This window comes from Pseudoliparis swirei, chromosome 15, assembly GCF_029220125.1.
Source record: "Pseudoliparis swirei isolate HS2019 ecotype Mariana Trench chromosome 15, NWPU_hadal_v1, whole genome shotgun sequence".
NCBI classification, from domain to species: Eukaryota; Metazoa; Chordata; class Actinopteri; order Perciformes; family Liparidae; genus Pseudoliparis; species Pseudoliparis swirei.
The window spans coordinates 3,062,232-3,081,795 of NC_079402.1; the positions used below are offsets into that span (position 1 = coordinate 3,062,232).

The 19,564-nt window shown below is 43.9% G+C and overlaps 1 protein-coding gene across 1 annotated transcript; it reads left to right on the forward strand.

Annotated features, from left to right (window-relative positions):
- The first annotated feature begins 3,457 nt into the window (after positions 1–3,457).
- On the forward strand, positions 3,458–19,460 carry LOC130205135 (MAM domain-containing protein 2-like). The gene is made up of 15 exons (XM_056432304.1): positions 3,458–3,640; positions 3,789–3,899; positions 7,743–8,023; positions 11,092–11,176; positions 11,342–11,476; positions 11,642–11,919; positions 12,533–12,626; positions 13,073–13,216; positions 14,324–14,443; positions 14,516–14,658; positions 15,797–15,893; positions 16,530–16,673; positions 16,769–17,025; positions 18,687–18,771; positions 18,880–19,460. Exons 1-15 carry the CDS (start codon positions 3,610–3,612, stop codon positions 18,924–18,926), a joined length of 2,052 nt encoding a protein of 683 aa, XP_056288279.1. The 5' UTR covers positions 3,458–3,609; the 3' UTR covers positions 18,927–19,460.
- The last annotated feature ends 104 nt before the right edge of the window (positions 19,461–19,564 follow it).

Here is a 19,564-nt window from a genome sequence, read left to right on the forward strand (position 1 = left end):
GGGTTCTCTAAAGAACCATTTCCTTAAAGAGTTCTTCAAAGAACCTATAAAGGTGTCTCAAAGAACCTTAAAAAATGGTTCTTCATAAAACCACAAAGCCTTCTAAAGAACAATTTAAGAACCATTATTTTTCTGTGTCTGCAGTTCGTCTCTTTCTGGAATATCATCTAAAAGTGTCTCATCAATATGCCGATAACCCAAAGTGAGGAGAGACGGGTAGAAGAAGAAGAAGAAGAAGGAGAAGAAGAAGAAGAAGAAGAAGAAGAAGAAGAAGAAGAGAAGACAAGAAGAGAAGACAACAACAAGAAGAAGACAACAAGAAGAACAAAAGACAACAAGAAGAAGAGGAAAAAGAAGAGAAGAAGAAGGAGAAGAAGAAGAAGAAGAAGAAGAAGAAGAAGCTGCTCGCCCGGCAGATGGATCATAAATGTGTAACCCGTTGTCCCGCCACAGTCTGGCCTCCTCTCAGTCACGCTCAAATGAAATACATATTATTTTACTGTTAATAATAAAAGATGGTGTCCGCCGCCGGCCTTTGAGGATCCGCCTGTTTGTGGTCAAACCGCCACGCGGTTCCGTCTGCAGACCGTGAGCCGGGCGAAATATGGAAAATATGCCGGCCAGCTGTTCCAAAAGGGGCGGAGCCTGAGGGGAAGACGTTGGAGGCGGACGCGCCGATGTTCGGCCTCTCGTTGGGATTGGAAGAACCGGCGAGTGTCAACGGCTCTTCATCGTGAAGCAGAACTCTCTCTTCCTCACGGGAAACATGTTCTCGGTGCAGCGTGTTGGACCGTCGCCAAATGGAAACGGGAACAGACTCATCGAATTATTCAATTCAGTTTATTTTGTACAACCCGATATCCCAGATCATGAATTCCCCTCATGTACACATGGGCCATGCCTGACCTTTGACCTCACCTCTCCAGGTGTCCCTTCATTATTAATAATACATTGAGTCCACAGCTTCCTCCTTCTCTCCCGATTAGTCCTACCTCCCTCCTCCTCCTCCTCTTCTTCATTTCCCGCCGGGTCATCACTCACCTTTTTCCTCCACCTCCTTCTCTTTTTTCTCCTCCTACCTCCTCTTCCTCTTGCTCTTCCTCCTCCTCTTCTTCTGGTGAGTTCTACCGCTGGGGATGAACACACACTCTCTGTGACCGAGCACAGTGTGAGGAGGGCTCTGTTGAGGGTGAACACCAGGAAAGCTGCAGGTCCAGATGGCATATCTGGGCGAGTACTGAAGACCTGTGCTAACCAGCTAGCTCCAGTGTTCACCACAATATTCAACCTCTCCCTGGCTGAGTCCGTGGTCCCCGCCTGCTTCAAGAGATCCACTATTGTCCCTGTGCCCAAGAATGCTTCTCCAGCATGTATGAATGACTACCGACCGGTGGCCCTCACCTCGGTGGTCATGAAATGCTTTGAGAGGCTGATAAAGGACTACATCTGCGCCTTCCTCCCTTCCTCCATGGACCCGCTGCAGTTTGCTTATCGCCCAAACAGATCCACGGATGATGCTGTCTCCCAGGTACTGCACACCACACTCTCTCATCTGGACAGCCAGAGGGGGCTATGTGAGACTGCTGTTCATTGATTATAGTTCAGCTTTCAACACCATAGTCCCTCCAGACTGGCCGGCAAGCTGATTGAGCTGGGACTGAACACCCCTGTGTGCTTGGATCCTGGACTTCCTGACCGCCAGGCCACAGGTGGTCAGGGTGGGCAGACACACCTCCAAATCCCTCACCCTGAACACAGGATCCCCAGGGTTGCGTCCTCAGCCCCTACTGTACTCCTGTACACACATGACTGTGTGGCCAGGTTCAGCTCAACACCATCATCAAGTTTGCGGATGACACAGTGGTGGTGGGCCTGATCTCCGACAACGACGAGAAGGCCTACCTGGAGGAAGTTGCTGATCTGTCACTCTGGTGCCAGGACAACAGCCTCATCATGAATGTCACCAAAACTAAGGAGCTGATTGTGGACTTTAGGAGGGTACAACAACAGAGGACGACTCACCACTGGGGATTAACGGGACTACTGTGGAGAGGGTGAGCGGGTATAAATACCTGGGAGTCCACATCACCGAGGATCTGACATGGTCAACGAACACAGACACTCTGGTGAGAAAGGCAAGGCAGCGCCTCCACCTCAGGCAGCTGAGGAAATTTAAAGTTTCCCAGAGGATCCTTCAGTCCTTCTACTCTGGAGCTGTAGAGAGCGTCCTGACAGGAAGCATCACAGCCTGGTTTGGCAACTGCTCCGCTCAGGACAGGAAGGCTCTGCAGAGAGTAGTGCGTTCGGCTGAGCGCACTATTGGAACTACACTCCCCACCCTGCAGGACTTGTACACCAGGAGGTGCAGAACCAGAGCCGGCAGGATCATGAAGGATCCTCACCACCCCAACAACAGACTGTTTCAGCTGCTGCGGTCAGGCAGGCGCCTCCGTAGTCAAGCTGCAAGAACAGAGAGACTGAGACGGAGTTTCTTTCCTCAGGCCATCAGGATTGTGAACTCCGACCTCACCAGGACCCCCACATAGACCCACACAACTGCCCCTCTTAGGCACACACACACACACACACACACACACACACACACACACACACACTTACTGTAAATATTGTGTTGTTTTTTATTGTAAATAGTGTGTACTTGTTGCCCTTGCACACTCCTGCTGAGCATTGCCACTTTCATTTCACTGCACACCCTGTGTGTGTATGTGACAAATAAAACATCTTGAATCTTGAATCTTGAATCTTTCCTCCCATCCTCCCATGTTTCCTACATTGTCCCTCACTGGCTTTCCGCCAAGTCATCACTCACTTTTTTCCTCCTCCTCCTTCTCTCCTTATAAGTCCCCTTTTTCCTCCTCCTCCTACCTCCCTTCTCCTCCTCCTCCTACTCCTAACTCCTCTTCCTCTTCCTCCTCCTCCTCCTCCTCTTGTTATTTCCTCCCATCCTCCTTTGTTTCCTATGGTCCCTCACTGTCTTCCCTCCGGTTCACATTTTTCCTCCTCCTCTCCCTATTAGTTCCCTTTTTCTCCTCCTACCTCCTCTTCCTCTTCCAATTCCTCTTCCTCTTCCTCCTCCTCCTCCTCCTCTTGTTATTTCCTCCCATCCTCCTTTGTTTCCTACATGGTCCCTCACTGTCTTCCCTCCGGTTCACATTTTTCCTCCTCCTCTCCCTATTAGTTCCCTTTTTCTCCTCCTACCTCCTCTTCCTCTTCCAATTCCTCTTCCTCTTCCTCCTCCTCCTCCTTCTCCTCTTCTTCTTTCCTCACCCTCCTTTGTTTCCTATATGGTCCCTCAATGGCTTCCCTCTGGGTCATCATTCACCTTTTTCCTCCTCCTCCTTCTCTCCTTATAAGTCCCCTTTTTCCTCCTCCTCCTCCCTCCTACCTCCCTCCTCCTCCTCCTCCCCGACTTCCCAGCGGAGCGTCTGCAGTGAGCTGCCAGTCTGTGAGCTGGAGAGACACTCAAGACGACAGCGGAGGGAATCTTCAAAAACAAAACTGTTCCTGCAACTTCTGTGGATGCAAACATCTTGTTCAAACTTGTGGACTTCTCCTTCTTCCCCGTGAGGAGTTTGATTTCCTGCCGCGATGCTTCCCTTCTTCCTCCTGACGTTAGCTGGTGAGTTCCTCCTGAAGGGCCGGTGGCGCCATGCAGTGCTGGTGAATGAGGGCATGCTTGTGTCAACGCCAGCTGCCATGATTCATTCTTACCGTTCCCTCTCTCTCTCTTTCTTTTCCCTCCTTTCTTTCCCCCTTGTGTTTCCAAGCCACCATCCAGGCCCACAACCAGCTGCTGCCAGGCTCCTGCAGCTTCGAGACCGACACCTGCGGATACACGTCAGACGAGGACTTTACGAGCTGGGCCCTGCACGAAGATGGTACTGCCCCCCCCCCCCCCCCGGCATCTTCTTGAGAAAACATTTTCTATTTAAATGTCCATCGTTGCCCTCGGCGTGAGGCTCCATCGCGGCTCTCTTAGCGGTTCTGTGATGCTGCAGTTGTTTCGGTGGCGTTTTTAGCTGGAAGAGAAGCCCATCTGGTCCCCATTGAATCCAGCATCTCCGAAAAAAAACATCTGGAGTCAGTGAACTCACCCATTGAGGCTTTCTGGCTGGTTTTGTTGCGCAGCTCATATATATATAGGTGGGTTCTGTGCATACCGATGTGTACTCTATGTGTCGGACATTATTTATGTGAAGGGATGGAAGCCAACAGATGAGAGGCGGCTCAGATCATTTGTTCTGCAGAGCGAGGCGTCGCACTCGCAGCACAACCTGTCAACTTAACTGTGACATGAAGCAGCGCCGGAGTGAAGAGGTGGAGGTCATGTTGATGTTCTGGAACACTCTTTGACCTCATCTCATTACACGAAGCCTAAATGTGACATCTTTTTAAAACTACATATGTCTAACTCTGTCAGGCCTGTTTGAAATTATATTTAAACGTTTTTTTTAACCAGGTTTCACCCGGACAAGAGAGGCAGGAGCATAAGAAACACAGAACAAGACGAGTTAAAAGAAACTAAAAGTTAAGAGACGAGTGATATAACATATAGAGAGCGTAGTTATACTACACTTGTGATGAATGATCCGTCAGAACCGGTCTGATAAGGTCCTGCCAACTGGACTTTATTCTCCACATAAATCGGCCCAAATCTACGCTGTCAAAAGTTAAATCGTGCAACCTTATTTGGGGCGAGGACCAGATATCAAGCGTACAAAAATCATAATAATGTTGTGGTTTTTTTAACGTCGTACTATGGTTGTGTACTGTCAATGAAAAGAGTGCATATCGCCTCAAAAAGGAGCATTTTTGAGAAATATGCTTTTTTGTTTTCTTACTAAGAGAGTCAGGAGGTGTTTTACCTAGCTTAGCATAAAGCAGGGGGTGGGGGGGGGGCAGCCAGTGTGGCTCTCTTTGAAGATCACAAACAGGAAGGTGAAAACAACAACGTGTGGCTTTATGGGGGATTTACACCCTGAGACGTCTTCTCGCCAAACAACGGGGACTTCCTAGAGATGTGTTGTGAAAATGAGGCTCCGCCTTAAAACCACGAGAGGCACTTTGTTCGTCTGCGTTAGTGTATTGATTAAACCAGTGTGATACCACATGTTACCACTAGTGTGCGCTGGCAGTGTTGGTGGGGAAGGTTGGACAGTATTTATGCTAAGCTAGGCTAACAGCTCTGTGCCATAAATATCACGATACTCGATACTTACGATAAAATAACTGCCTTAAATATCACGATACCCGATACTTACGATAAAATAACTGCCTTAAATATCACGTTACCCGATACTTACGATAAAATAACTACCTTAAATATCACGATACCCAATACGTACGATAAAATAACTGCCTTAAATATCACGATACCCGATACTTACAGTACGATACCTGCTATAAATATCACGATACCCGATACTTACGATAAAATAACTGCCTTAAATATCACGATACCCAATACTTCCGATAAAATAACTACCATAAATATCACGAAACCCGATATATACGATAAAATAACTGCCTTAAATATCACGATACCCGATATTTACTATACGATACCTGCCATAAATATCACGATACCCGATACTTACGATAAAATAACTGCCATAAATATCACGTTACCTGATACTTACGATACGATACCTGCCATAAATATCACGATACCCGATACTTACGATACCAGAATTTGATTCGATAGCACACATACGATACAATACTGGTATATGTAGCTATAATAGTAATAAATAATACATATGTATGGTTCCCTTTTTATCAGCTTGTTCCTGCTCAGCTTTTTGAACACTTAGAACAAAGAGCATTATTATTAGTATTGTATATATGGCTTGCTTCTGCACTATTGAAAGGGGCGTGTGATCCTTGTTAGAGCTCACCATCTCTGTGGCTGGAGGAAGACTTCTTTGGAGCATGATTGTGCCCAGATGCTCCAGTAGAAACTGTATCTGCAGCTCGACTGTTGTAAGGAAACTCCTCTTGAAGACTTTATCTACCCCCCATGATCCTGCACTTGTACTAAAGTTTGCTCTGTGGGAAAAAGCCAAAACAACTTTTTCTCTATTCCTGTTTCTATCCTTGTTGTTGCCGCCGGCTCGCTGAACCGCTCCGCGTGGCCGATGCTGTGCTCAGCGTTTACTCATCAACTCTCCTCTCGGTGCTCGGCTGAGGCCGCAAGAGAAGAGAAGTCACGTCAAGCACACACGCAGAAAAATAATGGTTCTTAAATGGTTCTTTAAAAGGCTTTGTGGTTCTACGAAGAACCATCACCTACTGAAGAACCATGTCTTCATTTGAGGTGCCATTATAGGTTATTTGAAGAACTCTCTAAGGAAATGGTTCTTTAAAGAACCCTGGTTTGAACGGTTCTTTGTGGAACCAGAAATGGTGCCTTAAAGAACCATGTTCTAAAGGTTCTTTGAGGCGCCTTTACAGGTTATTTGAAAAACTATTTATGGAAATGCTTCTTTAAAGAACCCTAGTTTGAAAGGTTCTTTGTGAAACCAGACGTGGCGCCTTAAAGAACCATGTTTTAAAGGTTCTTTGAGACACCTTTATAGGTTCTTTGAAGAACTATTTAGGGAAATAATGCCTTAAAGAACCATGTTTTGAAGGTTCTTTGATACATCTTTATAGGTTATTTGAAGACCTATTTATGGAAATGGTTCTTTAAAGAACCCTGGTTTAAAAGGTTCTTTGTAGAACCAAAAAGGTTTCTTCCAGGGCATCACTCTGAAGAACCATTGTCGGTTCCAGATGGATCTTCATGTTTCTGTGTGCATGAAGCATGTTGTTCTACTGGAGACGCTGGTGAAATCAAGACAATACCTCGGCTTGTTCGCCAATTTACGCACAATACAAACATGAAAACAATTGCATGTCAACAGCATATAAAAAAAAGACATCTTGAATTAACCGCATGAAAAGTAAAATGAGCTCGGCTCCAGCGGGTAGCGTGTCGCCGAGCCCGGAGCCCGAAGGCAGCGACGCATTCCACCGGGACCAATAATGAATGGCAGACCAGACCAGAGGCCCCTGTAGCTTAGGAATAAGCTAACGTCCCTTTGAGGGTGGGAGCTGAATTTATGGTGCATAATTCCTTTAAATGTCCCTAAATTTCAAGTTTTTTAAATTTTTTATTTTAGATCAAAGTTCCATTTCGAGGCTTTTACCCAAAACAGAAGACATGTGACAGGTCATCAGGTCAACATGTCTGTCTGCTCAGCACTTTGGCTTATGACTTATGATACCTGCGAAGCTAATGACGTCCTCAAGAGCCCAGGCTGTTCTTTGTGTTGCACTGCGATGCCGACAATGGCAAACATTTGGCGCTAACCCCAACATGTTAGCGTTAGCTCAAATTAGAAAACATTAGGCGCTAAATCCCAACACGTTAGCATGAGCTCGAATTAGCAAACATTAGGCGCTTAATTCCAACATGTTCATGTGTTAGAATTATTTTTTTAGTTTATTGATATGTATAGATCATGTTCATATTATTTTGACATTAGGACTGGCAGATATAGATAAGTCAGAAAAACATTAAAAAACATTGAATGTACAAGTGTTTGATATTTCTATAGAAAATGAGCTCAAACATGCAAGAATCTCCTCTACAGTTATTAAAGGGACGTTGACAATATTCTGTCCCCGCAGAATAAAAAGTAGCAGCAGTTTAAAAAATACTTTTTGTCTCATCTCAGGCCGTTTTGTTGCCGTGGACACCGTGGGCCAGGACGATGCAGACGCCGGGCCACAGGGAGAGGTCACGGGGGTCACCGGGGTCCTGCTGAGTCCATCCCTGGAGCAGGACGAGTGGAGCTGCCTGAGGCTCGTCTACCAGATCGGCGGCTCGGGGAGCGTGGAGGTCCTGCGGCGCACGGAGGGGCGGAGCTTCGACCGGCCGCTGTGGAGCAGCCAGCAGGCCTCGGACAGCTGGGTCATCTCCAGCATGGACCTGCAGAACGACACCGAGCCCTACAGGGTAAAATATGACACCCACGAGGGAATATAATCTATAGTCCATCTTCTGAGGAGCCGACATGTGCTTATTACTACTACCCATATGGAGACTATGAATATCAATGTCAAAATAAAATTACATTTTGGAGATATTGGAGACGAATGTGGAAGAAAATTCAGAATTTAACAATAAAAGTTAAGCACACAATGTACATATCTTATAACTTGTGTTGGAAACTACTCAAGTAAGAGTTTAAACACATCAAAGTAACAGTTATGCATAACTATGCATACGTTGTATACATGACTGAGTATGTATTAGGGGCCAGTGATAATAAACAAAACTCTGAGATTCAGAGAAACAATTCTTTGAGATTGAAGTATGACAAGAAAATGTTTAGAATAAAGTTGTATATTTAGAAGAAAATTAATAATATTTAATCATAAAAGTTGTGTTTTTATAATCTAATGTTATGAGAATAAAGTCATGTCTCGAATAAAGTCGTATATTTAGAAGGAAAGTAATAATGTTTCAAAATAAAAGTTGTGTTTTTGTGTTATGAGGTTATGAGAATGAAGTCATGTCAAGAATAAGGTTGTATATTTCGAAGGAAAGTAATAATTATTCAAAATAAAAGTTGTTTTTATATTTTAATGTTATGAGAATAAAGTCATATCTAGAATAAAGTCGTATATTTAGAAGAAAAATAATAATATTTCAAAATAAAAGTTGTGTTTTGATGTTATGAGCATGAAGTCATTAGTAGAACAAAAAGACCTCACCATAAAACTTTCTTACAGACTTTATGAGAAAATAAATCTCTAGATCAGGTCGTAGGCCATTCTCCCTTTTTCTAAAAGTAAAACTCTTAAAGATAAATAAAAAGTACTTAATTATGTGCATATTTAGTAACAGAACCTGCTGACTCGTCCCTTCTTTCCGTGAGACGGAGGCGGTGCAGAGAACCACACGACGGGAGGGAAGACAAACGTTGACATTACACATGCACGCCCAAATATAGACACACACACACATAGTCCAAACACTGTGTGTGGATAGTGCTGCACATGTTTAGATTATATCTGAAAGGCAGCGCTGACTCTGACAGGGTCGTGACCTCTACATTATGGGATGTCGGGTATGTGCTATGTGTGGGCCCCTCAGCGCATACATGTAACAGTAGACCCAGGTGGGATAGTTTCTGTACCTCAGTGGTTTCACTTTCACACCGATTACTAGAAGACGACGTGTATGAAGACGAACACGCGAGCGTCTCGCGGCTGTTACACTTTCTGAAGAGAAGATTGAACTGATTATTATTGAAAGAAAATGTACTTTTAGGGGAAGGGTGTCGAAAAAAAGCTGCACCAATTGGGTCATTAGGTTAGCATAGCATAGCATGAACAAGCTGCACCAATTGGGCTATTAGGTTAGCATAGCATAGCATGAACAAGCTGCACCAATTGGGCTATTAGGTTAGCGTAGCATAGCTTGAACAAGCTGCACCAATTGGGCCAGGTTAGCGTAGCATAGCTTGAACAAGCTGCACCAATTGGGCTATTAGGTTAGCGTAGCATAGCTTGAACAAGCTGCACCAATTGGGCTAGGTTAGTGTAGCATAGCTTGAACAAGCTGCACCAATTGGGCTATTAGGTTAGCGTAGCATAGCTTGAACAAGCTGCACCAATTGGGCCAGGTTAGCGTAGCATAGCTTGAACAAGCTGCACCAATTGGGCCAGGTTAGCGTAGCATAGCTTGAACAAGCTGCACCAATTGGACCATTAGGTTAGCATAGCGTAGCATGAACAAGCTGCACCAATTGGACCATTAGATTAGCGTAGCGTAGCATGAAAAAGCTGCACCAATTGGGCCCTTAGGTTAGCGTAGCATAGCATGAACAAGCTGCACCAATTGGCCCATTAGATTAGCGTAGCATAGCATGAAGACAGTATCGGGGCGACTGTGTGTCAGTGGTTAGCTGGTCTGTCTTTCAATCAGGGGGTTGGTGGTTCAATCCCCGCCCTAGTCGATGTGCCCTTGAGCAAGACACAATGATTTCGGAGTGTTCCCTTTGAAGGCAGCCAGGCTCCGGCTGCTCCTCACGGCTTCTTTACGCTCGTTAAACTAACCAGGCCCAGACTTTAGGAATGTAACGTTATAATAAGAGCGACATAAGAGGGATATAAACATGATTATCTACGAGAAAGAAAGAAAAAGGGCATTTTTCCGAAATTGATACAATTCTAAATATTATTTTTTACAATAAAAATCTACCAGATGGACGTTAATCTATTTCAGCTAAAATGATATTAATAAATGATGACAAAATACTATGTAGAATATATCTGAATTAACATGTAACACGTCCAAAGACATTATCCTCCTTAATAATAAGAGGGATATAAACGTGATATCTATGAGCAATAAAGCAAAAAGGGCGTTTTTTACCAAATTGTTACAATTGTAAATATTCCTTTTAACAATCAAAAGCTATCAAATGGACATTATTAACACATAGATGAGTTATTTAAATCAATTTCAGCTAAATCGATATTAATCCATTATGACAAAATACTATGTCTGAATCTGAATTAAATTGGAAGACATAATAATGAAACATGCTATTTATTCTTTTTTTCCTTCAAAACCATTATCCTCCTTAATAATAAGAGGGATATACACATGATTATATTTAATAAAGAAAGCAAAACGGGTGTTTTTTGACAAATTGTTACAATTGTAAATATTATTTTTAACAATAAAAGTATTTTGTCAGAATCTATTAACATTGTTTTCGCAGAAATTTTTTTTTTTTTATTCTCAAAGACCATATGTGTTAATAATGTCCATCTGGTAGCTAGAATACATCTGAATTCAAAAAAAGAACACATAATAATCATAAAATAAAAGTACAAATGACATCACATGACCTCATGCGTTTCTTCCTCTGGAAGTAATTTTTAACAGAAAAATCTTCCGCTTTAAAAAGTTAATTACGTGCCTGGGCGTTTCATGGGGCGTCCTCTCTGTGACCCTGAATATGTCCTCTGGTATCGATGATGTCATCCCTTCCATGTGTTGTTGATCAGGTCGTGATCGAAGGTAAACCGGGACGCGGCGCCGGGAGCAGCGTGGCCATCTTTGAGATCCACATCAGCTCTGGACACTGCCTGGGTCGGTGACATCACACACACACACACACACACCCACATCACACACACATAATAATCCACATAAGCACCTCTGGGTGCAGGCCATCTGTGCTCACACACACACGCATGAACATCGTTGGGCGTTGTTGGGTCTCCAGCCCTGTTTCACATGTTGTCTGCGTTACAGAGTGTGACTTTGAGGAGTCCCACCTGTGTGGATACAGTAATCAGTGGAATGCCAACGTGAACTGGTATGTGGGCGGAGGGGGCCAGCTCCTCCAAAACCACATCCCACATGACCACACGTACAACAACAAGACTGGTGAGTAGTATTAGAATACATGTGTGTGTGTTTTATGTGAGCATATTCATGCTATTCAACTGTCAAATGTAACCCCCTTTGTGAAGAGTGTTGGCTCAGATTTGATAAAAGTAGAAAATATAATACAAATATTTCCCAGTGGCTCACGTCTCGACGCACTCTCAGGTCACCTGATGTACGTGGACTCCGTCTACGCCAAAACGTTCAAAGAAGTGGCCAAGCTGGTGTCTCCCATGACGACGGTGCCGCTGTCCGGCTGCCTGAGCTTCCAGTACCAGCGGAGCGACACGAGGGGGAACCTGTTCTCTGTGTACACCAGGGACCAGCTGGGTCAGTACCAGGACCTGTGGAGGGCGGACACGGAGGTCCAGAGCAACTGGAGCGGCATGCTGGAGGAGTGGATACCTGTGCAGGTGGACCTGAAGGCACCATACTCTGTACAGGTATGAAACATTTTGGAACCAAAATATTTAATGTATGACTTTAAAATGTATTTAACATATATTTATTTAATATATATATATGTTTATTTTATATTCATTTTATATATATATATATATATATATATATATATTAAACATATGTATATACTGTATATTAAATAATTAAATATATGTATATATTTATATATATATATATTGAATATATATGTATTAAATATTAAATATCTATATATTTCATATGTATACTGTATATTCATTTTATATATATATACATATATTTATTTATTTTATATACTGTATATATAAATATATTTTTATTTTATATTCATTTATATATTTTTTAAAAATTATATATATGTCTATTAAGTAGAAGAAAAAAATAATATATTTAATAGAACAAATATATATATATTTATTTTATATATATATATCCAATAAATAAATATATATGCAATATATATATATATATGTATTTAATACATATATATATATTTAATATTTATATAAATAAATGTAAAAACATATATATATAAAATGTATATATATATGTCCATGAAATCCCCTCCTGTGTGAGGCTCAGCGTCTGTGTGTCCGTGTGCCTGTCTGCCTCCAGGTGGTCTTCGAGGTTTCCTTTAACAGCCCGAGAGGCGGACGCGTTGCAGTTGATGACATTTCCTTTTCTCCAGAGTTCTGCAGCAAAGACACGGGTGAGCTGCAGCCCCGTTCCTCAGTGCTCATTTTAATAATGTCACCTTTACACACAGTTATCCATCTGATCAAATGCATTGTGGGTGAACAGCCAAACATATGACCTTATAGGATTTTAAAGGACTTATGTAACGTTTATAGCCCATGATTAAACAGATACAACATTCTGATCACTGTGTGTCACTGGAGGAAACATTTAGTGTGCTTTTATGTTCATCGTTCATGTCATTTGCTGAAATCTTGGATTTCAATGGGACAAACATTGTTAATAATGTATAAATTAATAATACATGAGAGTAACTTAAAACGTACTCATCCTCTGGGAAATTCTAATAACCACCGAAAATGTAAATATTGCGGATGAATCGTAAAACACTAAAAACCCGAGCCGCAGATGTTCATCCATCCTCACAACACCTCGGCTTTCTCTCCATCTGTTCCCCAGAGCCGACCTTTGACCCCTCCATCGCCAGCTGCAACTTCGAGTCGGGTTTCTGCAACTACGCCCAGGACCCGGGCGCGGCGGCGTGGAGGAGAGTGTCCGTGAAGCCCAACATCTTCAGGAGCGGGGACCACACCTCCGGGGCAGGTGGGCTTCAGGCTGCAGTTGCATTTTGGGTAATGTAGGCACCAGGTTTTGAAAAGAAAGAGGATTTAAAAAGCTAAATTCTGAGGTTCTTAACGAATATTTATAATTTCACTTTGGCTCTGATGCCTGTGGGAGATGATTATTGATTATTGATTATGATTATTTTACAATTCTGCAGTTTAAATAGCTTGTTGCTTATTATTGAGGCACATTTTACTCTCTGGATTATTAAATCTCTTCCACTATTTCATATTTCACGTACTAATAAGTAAGTAAGTATGTAAATAAGTATGTAAATAAGTAAGTATGTAAGTAATTAAGTTTGTAAGTAAGTAAATATATAAGTAAGTAAGTAAGTAAGTATGTAAGTAATTAAGTATATACGTTTGTAAGTAAGTATATAAGTAAGTAAATAAGTATATAAGTATGTAAGTAAGTATGTAAGTAATTAAATATATATGTTTGGAAGTAAGTAAGTATATAAGTAAGTAAATAAGTATATAAGTATGTAAGTAAGTATGTAAGTAATTAAGTATATATGTTTGTAAGTAAGTAAGTATATAAGTAAGTAAATAAGTATATAAGTATGTAAGTAAATATGTAAGTAATTAAGTATATATGTTTGTAAGTAAGTAAGTATATAAGTAAGTAAGTAAGTATGTAAGTAATTAAGTATATATGTTTGTAAGTAAGTAAGTATATAAGTAAGTAAGTATATAAGTAAATAAGTATATAAGTAAGTATGTAAATAAGTAAGTATGTAAATAAATATGTAAGTATGTAAGTAAGTGGGTGAGTGAAGTAAAGTAAGTAAAGTTTATCTATATTTATTTATTTTGCACTTATCACAGACAAAGTGTCACAAAGTGAAGATCAGTAGTTATTAAAACAATTAGTCAATAAAAGTAATAACAAAGTACAATACACTGTAAGAGATGGTGCATTAAAATAAATAAACAGAGAAGATAAAAAGCAGAACACAGAATATTGAAATTAACCAAAGTCCAGAGTAGACAGGAATGTTTTGAGGTGGAATCTGAGAAGCTTGCAGCCAGAGCCGGTGATGTGGAGTCAGAGTCACAGGAGGAGTCCGTCTTCTGCTTCCAGGATACTTCCTGTTGGCTCATTCCCGGCTGGGCCCGCGCTCCCGCTACGTGAGCCGGCTGACGGGCCCCACTCTGCCCGGCAACATGAAGTTCTGCCTGAGGTTCTACTACTCCCTGAGGGGTGAGTGGCGCCCCGAAACGCTCCGGATAGGAAGGATGTGATATTAAAATAGACGTGAACGGCTGCGTCCAGGCTTCAACCGGACGGACCAGGCGCTCGCCGTGTACCTGCAGCAGCCGCGCGGCGCCCAGGAGAAGGTCTGGACTCAGGGGGAGAAGTCCAGAGGACTCTGGATCACCGTGGACGCCACCTTCATGACATCACAGCCCGCCAAGGTCAGAGGAGGGGGAGAGGGGACATCATAGGGGTCAGAAGGACACGTGGAGAGGGAGTGAGAGAAGGAAAGACGGCGAGGAAGGAGGGGAGGAAAGATCAGAAAGAGAAACCGTAGTGGCCAATTTATAAATGAATCAAAAGGAAACTTAAATCAAAGAGTTTGAGAAAAGAAAGTTTTATCCATTCAGGATTCTGTTGTTCTGATCATTTATTTACTAAACAAGCAAACAAAGAAAAGAACAAAGGAACTGGTAAACAACAATAGGAGAGGAGAGGAAGGAAGGAAGGTTGGAAGAAAGGAAGAAAAGGAAGGAAGGAAGGAAGAGAGGAAGGAAGAAAGAGAGGAAAGAAGAGAGGAAGGACGAGAGGAAAGAAGAGAGAAAGGAAGGAAGGAGAGTAAGGAAGGAGAGTGAGGAAGGGAGGAAGGAAGGAAGAGAAGAAAGAAGAGAGTAAGGAAGCAGGAAGGAAGAAAGAGAGGAAGGAAGGAAGGACAAGAGGAAAGAAGAGAGAAAGGGAGGAAGGAAGGAAGAAAGGAAGGTTGGAATAAAGGAAGAAAAGGAAGGAAGAAAGAGAGGAAAGAAGAGAGGAAGGACGAGAGGAAAGAAGAGAGAAAGGAAGGAAGGAAGGAGAGTAAGGAAGGAAGGAAGGAGAGTGAGGAAGGGAGGAAGGAAGGAAGAGAAGAAAGAAGAGAGTAAGGAAGCAGGAAGGAAGAAAGAGAGGAAGGAAGGAAGGAAGGACAAGAGGAAAGAAGAGAGAAAGGGAGGAAGGAAGGAAGGAAGGAAGGAAGGCAGGCAGGCAGAGTGTCTCTGTGTGGTTTTTCACATGACACAGAGCCAGCGGCTCGTTGGTCATCGACCCGCCAGACGGGTCAAACCTTCTGGCCTCCTGCTCCCACTTCACACACCGAACCAGTTCAGAACTAAAGAAACTCTTGATTGAGGATTTATTTTTCTTCCTCACACACACACACACACGCACACACACACACACGCACACACGCACACGCACACGCACACGCACACACGCACACGCACACGCACACACACACGCACACACACACACACACACGCACACACACACACACACACACGCACACACACACACACTAACACGTTCCAGTTCCTTTTGCCTGCTCAGGTGGTTTTCGTCAGCACCTGCAGGAGCTTCTGGGACTGCGGCTCCGTGGCTTTGGACGACGTCAGCGTGAGCCTCGGAGACTGTGAGCTGACGGCAGGTAAACAACAACAACAACAGCAACAACAGCCAAAATAACTCTTGCGTGTCTCCACCAACCCTCATTGAAATGTGTTTTTGATTTCAAAGAGCCACAACAATAGACCTGATGTAAAATAATGGTTTTCAAATGGTTCTTTAAGGCTTTGTGGTTCTACGAAGAACCATCACCGGCTGAAGAACCATGTTTCTTTTGAGGCCCCTTTATAGGTTCTTGGAAGAACTCTTGGAACCAGAAATGGTGCCTGAAAGAACCCTGTTTTGAAGGTTCTTTGAGACACCTTTATAGGTTCTTTGAAGAACTCCTCAAGGAAATGGTTCTTTAAAGAACCCTGTTTGTTTGAAGGTTTCTTGAAACATCTTTATAGATAGAACTATTTAAGGAAATGGTTCTTTATAGAGCCTTGGTTTCATAGAACCATTTTCAGTTCCAGATGCTCCTTCGTGTTTCTGAGTGATGTTTAGCTGATGGAGTTTAAGCGGATCACTAGATCCAGTCCGGCCCCCAGAACCTCTCAAACTAACTCCGTACTGGGTCCTTCGGGGCTCCGGCAGCGTGGCCAGAGAACCTCTGGGTGAGTGAGATCACGTGAAAGAGAGAAACGGCGCCCGGCTGAAAGTCTGCGTCGTGTTCCAGGCTCTCTGCCGGGCCACTGTGACTTCGAGGCCGGGCTGTGCGGCTACGCTCAGGACAAGCAGGACGCCGCCGACTGGCAGCGGAGGAGAGGGGCCACCCCGACCTCGTACACCGGCCCCAGAGGAGACCACACCACGGGACTCGGTGAGGGGGGGGCGGGTCCCAAGTCCAGAATGGACTCATGATACACCTACAGGTGCTGCTCTAACCCCGCCCCCCCCCCCCCTTTTGATTGACAGGTTACTACCTGCACATGGAGGCGTCGCCCATGCTGCCGGGTCAGAGCGTCCGGCTGCTGTCCCGCTCCCTGAGGGGCTCCAAGGGGCCCCAGTGCCTGCGCTTCTACTACCACATGTACGGCTCGGGGACGGGTCAGCTCGCCGTTCGCCTCCAGAAGGCCGGAGAGGAGGCGGAGCCTCTGTGGCAGCAGAGCGGCGAGCGGAGCGTCGCCTGGCTGAGGGCCACGGTGGAGTACCGGAGCCACAGCCAGCATCAGGCAAGAGGGCGGCGGCATTTAATATCAATGATAGTTCCATGTGAGGAGGTTCTAGGAGTCATTGAAGAGCTCCTAGAGGTCAATGTGGAGGTTCTAGAGGTCAGTGAGGAGGTTCTAGGAGTTTCTGAAGAGCTCCTAGAGGTCAATGTGGAGGTTCTAGGAGTCATTGAAGAGCTCCTAGAGGTCAATGTGGAGGTTCTAGAGATCAGTGAGGAGGTTCTAGGAGTTTCTGAAGAGCTCCTAGAGGTCAGTGTGGAGGTTCTAGAGGTCAGTGAGGAGGTTCTAGGAGTTTCTGAAGAGCTCCTAGAGGTCAATGTGGAGGTTCTAGAGGTCAGTGAGGAGGTTCTAGGAGTTTCTGAAGAGCTCCTAGAGGTCAGTGTGGAGGTTCTAGAGGTCAGTGAGGAGGTTCTAGGAGTTTCTGAAGAGCTCCTAGAGGTCAATGTGGAGGTTCTAGAGGTCAGTGAGGAGGTTCTAGGAGTTTCTGAAGAGCTCCTCGAGGTCAATATGGAGGTTCTAGGAGTCACTGAAGAGCTCCTAGAGGTCAGAGAGGAGGTTCTAGGAGTCACTGAAGAGCTCCTAGAGGTCAATGTGGAGGTTCTAGGAGTCACTGAAGAGCTTCTAGAGGTCAGTGTGGAGGTTCTAGGAGTCATTGAAGAGCTTCTAGAGGTCAGTGAGGAGGTTCTAGGAGTCACTGAAGAGCTTCTAGAGGTCAGTGTGGAGGTTCTAGGAGTCACTGAAGAGCTTCTAGAGGTCAGTGAGGAGGTTCTAGGAGTCATTGAAGAGCTCCTAGAGGTCAATGTGGAGGTTCTAGGAGTCACTGAAGAGCTTCTAGAGGTCAGTGTGGAGGTTCTAGGAGTCACTGAAGAGCTTCTTGAGGTCAGTGAGGAGGTTCTAGGAGTCATTGAAGAGCTCCTAGAGGTCAATGTGGAGGTTCTAGGAGTTACTGAAGAGCTTCTAGAGGTCAGTGTGGAGGTTCTAGGAGTCATTGAAGAGCTCCTAGAGGTCAGAGAGGAGGTTCTAGGAGTCACTGAAGAGCTTCTAGAGGTCAGTGTGGAGGTTCTAGGAGTCATTGAAGAGCTTCTAGAGGTCAGTGTGGAGGTTCTAGGAGTCATTGAAGAGCTCCTAGAGGTCAGAGAGGAGGTTCTATGAGTTACTGAAGAGCTCCTAGAGGTCAGTGAGGAGGTTCTAGGAGTCATTGAAGAGCTCCTAGAGGTCAATGTGGAGGTTCTAGGAGTTACTGAAGAGCTCCTAGAGGTCAGTGAGGAGGTTCTATGAGTTACTGAAGAGCTTCTAGAGGTCAGTGAGGAGGTTCTAGGAGTCATTGAAGAGCTCCTAGAGGTCAGAGAGGAGGTTCTAGGAGTCACTGAAGAGCTTCTAGAGGTCAGTGTGGAGGTTCTAGGAGTCATTGAAGAGCTCCTAGAGGTCAGAGAGGAGGTTCTATGAGTTACTGAAGAGCTTCTAGAGGCCAGTGAGGAGGTTCTAGGAGTCATTGAAGAGCTCCTAGAGGTCAGTGAGAAGGTTCTAGGAGTCACTTAAGAGCTTCTAGAGGTTAGTGAGAAGGTTCTATGAGTCATTGAAGAGCTTCTCGAGGTTAGTGAGAAGGTTCTGAGTCACTGAATCTTCTGCCCCTGCTCATCACTCAGAGGGACGTGTGTTTTCAGATCGTGTTTGAAGCCACCAGAGGCTCATCGGTCAGGAGCGACATCGCCATCGATGACATCATCTTGGAAGGCGGACCTTGCCCAGGTAAATATCTCAAGAACACACGCCTCCAGACGCTCACATCCGAGACAAGTACACGATCTTAAAATGCTCATTAGGATTTTTTCCTGATTTATTTGTGATCCTCTGCAGAAATGGACATCGTGGCCACCGTGGGAACCTCCAATGAGATCGAGTAGAAAACGGCGTAGGATGCATGGACCCCGTTGTTGTTTTTGCACATTAGATTCCTGACCGGAGGAATGTGGGCGACAGGAATCTCTCCACGTAGTTCTGTTTTCATGGAGCAACACACATCAGCTGTGGCCACAGCGTAGCAGCAGAGGATGTTTACCTGTGTTTTTCCAACACATTTATATGCATTAGATTAATGCTCATCGCTCAAAATAAAGCTAGAAGGTTATTCATCATTGTTTTTTCTCTCCATCATTGGCAACCACTAAAGTCGATATTTAATTCTGTAATAATCGGGACGGATGAGTCATGATTTTGGCGTAATTACTGAAAATTGTGAAAACATTTCCAACATGTTAGGCCAACATATAATACAGAACATACAAGGGCTATATTTATTATTAAAATACAAGATGTTGTCTTACTTGTAAGCTGTAATTAATGTACCCAGATGTTTTTAGTGTGAACAAATCCACAGTTGTGGCCCAGATATCCCGAGAAAGTAAAAATAAAAGTCTCCTGAACTACACAAGCATCAACAGATGAGAAGTTGTCTGTTTCCACTTTGAACTTTTCAACAACTCTGAAGGCACTTCCTGTATGAAAACGACAATAGTCATGAAGATAATAGACAGTTAAATAT

Coding starts and splice junctions, on each gene's coding strand:
- LOC130205135 (XM_056432304.1), top strand. CDS start 3,610: ATGCTTCCCTTCTTCCTCCTGACGTTAGCTG. Junction 3,641..3,788: donor CTTCCTCCTGACGTTAGCTG/GTGAGTTCCTCC, acceptor TGTGTTTCCAAG/CCACCATCCAGGCCCACAAC. Junction 11,177..11,341: donor CAGCTCTGGACACTGCCTGG/GTCGGTGACATC, acceptor TCTGCGTTACAG/AGTGTGACTTTGAGGAGTCC.